Here is a 4,808-nt window from a genome sequence, read left to right on the forward strand (position 1 = left end):
ACATTACCCATAAATTAAACAAAATTGAATTATTTGATAAGAAATTGGTCTACATAATCTATTGGATCATTAATGCAATTTGGGCGATAAACGAATCGAGCCAAGCTTGAGCTCGGATGGCTTAAACTAGAGCTCGATAAATAGTAAGTGGGTTCGAGCTCAAAGTTAATCGAGCCACTCAACTCATTTACACCTAAATATAAATATTAATAATATACTAATGTGAAAGGAAGAAAAGAAAAAAAAAATGGTATTTTTGCATGCTGAACTCGGGAATAGAGGCGCCTATACAAGGTGACGCTTGTCGTGCCTGTGATGTGGCCACCATTTCTCACCAATTCGATATAGCTCTTCCCACACTGCCCTTCACCTCACCCCTCTTAAATATACTCGATCTCGTTGCCTGATTTGGAAATACGAAAATGATGGAGGGGTTGAAGAAAAGAGTTTGGAAATCGTTTTCCTCATCGTCATCTACGACGTCGTTGTGGATTACGGCGCCGTTACTGATTCTGGTCTGTTTGGTGGTGGCTTTAGGGAGTTCCAAAGCTTCTTCTAGTTGGGTTTTTGTTGACAGTTATTATCCGTGGAGTTGGGATCCTTTTCTTGCTCGTGATAAAATTCCCGGTTCTCCGCCGCCTTCTAACCAGCCGCCGTCAACTTTTCCGTCGGTGGTAACGGCTGACAACAGCGGCGGTGGAAAGATATTAGCTTATAATTCTAGCATTAACAGTTCTGCTTCACCACTCGACTTTGAATCTCAAGAAATGCAACAGCCTGTAAGGTTTTTTTATTTTTTACTTCTAATTTTGTATTTAATTTTTCTCTCTTGCCTTTAATTATCGCTGTATTAATGATTAAAATTTTTACTCAACTTTAACTACGGATCGGAGTATAAAATTTTATGTAGTAAACGATGGGTTTTTATCTCTTAATGGCGTTTTTAAGGTTTAGAACACAATATAATGTGGCTAATCTCCAACCAGCCAATTGCCTTTGATAACTACAGTGTTCTAAATTCGACTTATATTAGCATTCTTGATTTGAGCAATCAGTTATGATAATCTGATTTATCTACTTGTGATGTGTGTAACAATAATGTGGGTAAATTAAAGTACACATCGGTCGCAGGTTGGCCAGGCAAGAAAATTCCTTACAATCATCTATACCATATATTACTATACGCCAATAACTCATATTGTTAGTATTAGTACACAATTAAGTGTATATTTTGTTGTGCCAATGCTATAGTATTGACATATATAGGTGCAACAATTCCCGACGAACCAGTAACTTAGAATGTACTATTGACACACGTTTTGACTAGCTACTACCAGTAACATAGAATGCATGTACCAGTGACATATGGGTGGGCTAGCCAATAGTTACCTTGGTAACTAATAAGGTAGAATATAATGTACTATTGAAACATGGGCTAACACCAATAGTTACCTTATCTAGTTTAGAATTTACTATGGACACAAATGCTACCTAGCAACGATTAGTAACCTTGAATGTACTATTGACTGACAAAAGTGTTGGTCATAGAATTTACTATTGATCCAGGTGTTGACCAGCACAATATATAGAATGTACTATATATTGATACCGGTGTTAATAGGGCAGGATTAATATTGGTTGTTTATTTGTGTAACAGGATATACAAAAGGAAGAAGATTTGAATATCTCATCAAGTGTGCCCAGCATAATTTCATCATCCAACGAAACCCAAACTCCTCTACAAGTAACAATCAAAAGTAAGTTCAGGAATCTGGAAAGGCTGGAAGCTAATTTGGGAAAAGCTAGAGCTGCAATAAGATCAGCAGCTGTGCATGGAATAAACCAAACAGACGACCCTGACTATGTTCCCACTGGCTCGCTCTACTGGAATGCCAATGTTTTCCACAGGTTATCATCCGCGCACTAAAACAACGTTAGGTTGTACTAAGATATACATACTTCAATTTACTTAACATTAAGTTTCCAGTGTTTAATTTGTCTGATCTCCTAATGGAAAAGCAGGAGTTACTTGGAAATGGAGAAGCAGCTCAAGATATTTGTGTATGAAGAGGGAGAACCCCCCATTTTTCACAATGGGCCTTGCAAAAGCATTTATGCAAGTGAAGGCAACTTCATTTCCCATATGGAGACTTCGCCATTTCGCACCAGAGATCCAGAGAAGGCCCACATTTTCTTCCTTCCATTCAGTGTAACAGGAATAGTGTACTTTCTTTATGACAGCAGTGTGCCCGGCAAAAAACATTGGTTTCCTATGAAACAGACAGTTAGCGATTACGTTAACCTTGTTGCTCGAAAGTATCCTTACTGGAATCGAAGCATTGGAGCTGATCATTTCATGCTTGCTTGCCATGATTGGGTAAGTATCACACCTTCATCAATAGCTTGCATGGTTCTTAATGCGTTTGCATGGTATATTTCTTTTTTCGTGAAGAGGGTAACCCACGGCCACAACCTAAAGGTATGCATTGAGTAAATTTCACCTTGGCAATACAGGACCACAATGAGGTAAGATATGCACAGGATAAATCTGGCCTTTTGACCTTAACATGCACAAGACCAAGGGACCACAGATCAGATAAACCAACTTAGGTTTTCATAGTTGACCTATGAGTTATGACTTAAATCAGTAAGACTAATAGACTGCTTCCAATGAAAGTTGAACTTATAACCTTCTGTTACTAAGTCAATAGATCAAACTTAATTGGAAAGATTGTTGCAGGGGCCTGAGATTTCTAAGGCTGTTCCTGAGCTATTCAAGAACTCAATCCGAGCATTGTGCAATGCCAATACCTCAGAAGGGTTTAAACCCTCTAAGGATGTCTCGATCCCGGAGATCCTTCTTCCGGGAGGTACAATGCACGGCCTGATAGGCGGCCCCTCGCCATCACACCGGTCAATCCTGGCTTTCTTTGCCGGAGGGCTTCACGGTCCCATAAGGCCAATCCTCCTAGAGCATTGGGAGAACAAAGACAACGACATCCAAGTTCATAGGTACCTTCCCAAGGGCATTTCGTACTACGAAATGCTGAGAAAGTCCAAGTTCTGCATATGTCCCAGTGGGTACGAGGTTGCCAGTCCAAGAATGGTGGAAGCTATTTACACAGGCTGTGTCCCTGTGCTCATCAAGAACCACTACGTCGCGCCTTTCAGCGACGTCTTGAACTGGAAGAAGTTCTCCATCGAAATCCCGGTGGAGGACATTCCAAATCTGAAGAAAATCCTCACTGACATATCTCCCAGAAAGTACATAAGATTGCAGAGAAAAGTGTTGATAGCCAGACGACATTTCGAGGTGAATTTGCCTCCGAAGAGATACGATGTTACTCACATGATTCTTCACTCTGCCTGGCTTAGGAGATTAAATGTCCGGCTTCATGGCATTGAAGATACTTGAGAATTGAATAGATCAGATATATATAGTGCTTTGCTTTCTTGTGTTTCCTGTGCAGGAAAAAATGGAAAATGGAATATATGTTGGTTCATGTCTACGTACGTAGTATATATCTGTGTTCCATAAATTTGTTGTGGTAAGTAGTATTTGTTTTGTCAAAAGGAAAAAAGGTGTAACTTATAGATCAATATATAGTGTTTATAAAGTTGTAATATGGCAAGAGTTAAATTTATATATATTTTATACAACACTTTTATTAATATAATGTTAGTTTAAATTTGTTTATATATGCTTTGTTTATGAATAAATTTAGTTATTTAGTCATGTGTGGATGTAATGGTGCATGTATAAGTTTCTTCGAGTTTAATAAGATATCTGGATGAAGGTCGTTTTTCTTATTCTTGAGCTCATTCTCGGTACATATAAAATTAGTCCTAGAATATGACTTCAATAAAATATAATAATATATTAAAATGTGCATCTATCCGGGTTAAGTTCATCTTATGACCTTACATAAAAAATTTATAAATCAAATTTATCATATTATAGTTACTGAATCAATTGGAGAATGAATTTTATTAGCTGAGTTGCCCCCACTAAATTTAGTCCTTATCATGATAGGAAAGGCATTAATTTTCACTCCAAATCTCCAATAGATGTCAAAGCTAACGACCAATAAGGCAAGAATCTTCTTTTGTCTTATTTATCATGCTATTTTGTAATAATTTATTTGTGTAGTGGACAATAATTACAAAGTCGCATCATGGTAATATGGTATCTGACAAACATTGTCCATCTTCAATAGATGTGATTTTTAAGAATTTGTTGTAAGTGTGATTATGAAAGAAAATATGGAAAGAAGAGAATTAACAAGATTATTTTAAAAAAAGTTGTTTAGAATTATTTGAAAAGCTTTCTCAAAAAAAAAAAAGAAGAATTATTTGAAAAGCCGTCAAGTATGTAAAGACCAAATAGGAAAACGAATGATTATTATCATATATCCAACCTGTATATATAATTATTCATTTCTTATCTTATTATATATAATGATCAAAATCAAATCCACGCCCATTAAGCCTCCAATTCAGCTATGAAGTTTAATTAAGCCTCCAATCCAACATTTTTCATATAACATATATTGGAATATAATCCACATGTATGATGTATACAAATCAATATTGGAGGGCAATATAATTCACAATTTCATATAATTTACTAAATAAATCGTTGTCATAGTCATTTTCTTATTAATGGGATGGTTTAGCCATCTTCGTAGGTGTCCAAAATCCAAAATTGTAGTTTAATTTATAGGGTATATATAACACCAACATAAAATATTACTAATAATTGATTTTTTTTTTAAACGAGAGAAATTAAACTTGTCCCACAATCACTA

The 4,808-nt window shown here is 36.3% G+C and overlaps 1 protein-coding gene across 1 annotated transcript; it reads left to right on the plus strand.

Annotated features, from left to right (window-relative positions):
• The first annotated feature begins 298 nt into the window (after positions 1-298).
• On the plus strand, positions 299-3,697 carry LOC116006220 (probable glycosyltransferase At5g03795). Its single transcript, XM_031246517.1, has 4 exons — positions 299-779; positions 1,658-1,908; positions 2,023-2,377; positions 2,741-3,697. Exons 1-4 carry the CDS (start codon positions 423-425, stop codon positions 3,413-3,415), a joined length of 1,638 nt encoding a protein of 545 aa, XP_031102377.1. The 5' UTR covers positions 299-422; the 3' UTR covers positions 3,416-3,697.
• Positions 3,698-4,808: the final 1,111 nt, after the last annotated feature.

Source organism: Ipomoea triloba, chromosome 15 (assembly GCF_003576645.1).
Source record: "Ipomoea triloba cultivar NCNSP0323 chromosome 15, ASM357664v1".
In the NCBI taxonomy this organism is placed as follows: domain Eukaryota; kingdom Viridiplantae; phylum Streptophyta; class Magnoliopsida; order Solanales; family Convolvulaceae; genus Ipomoea; species Ipomoea triloba.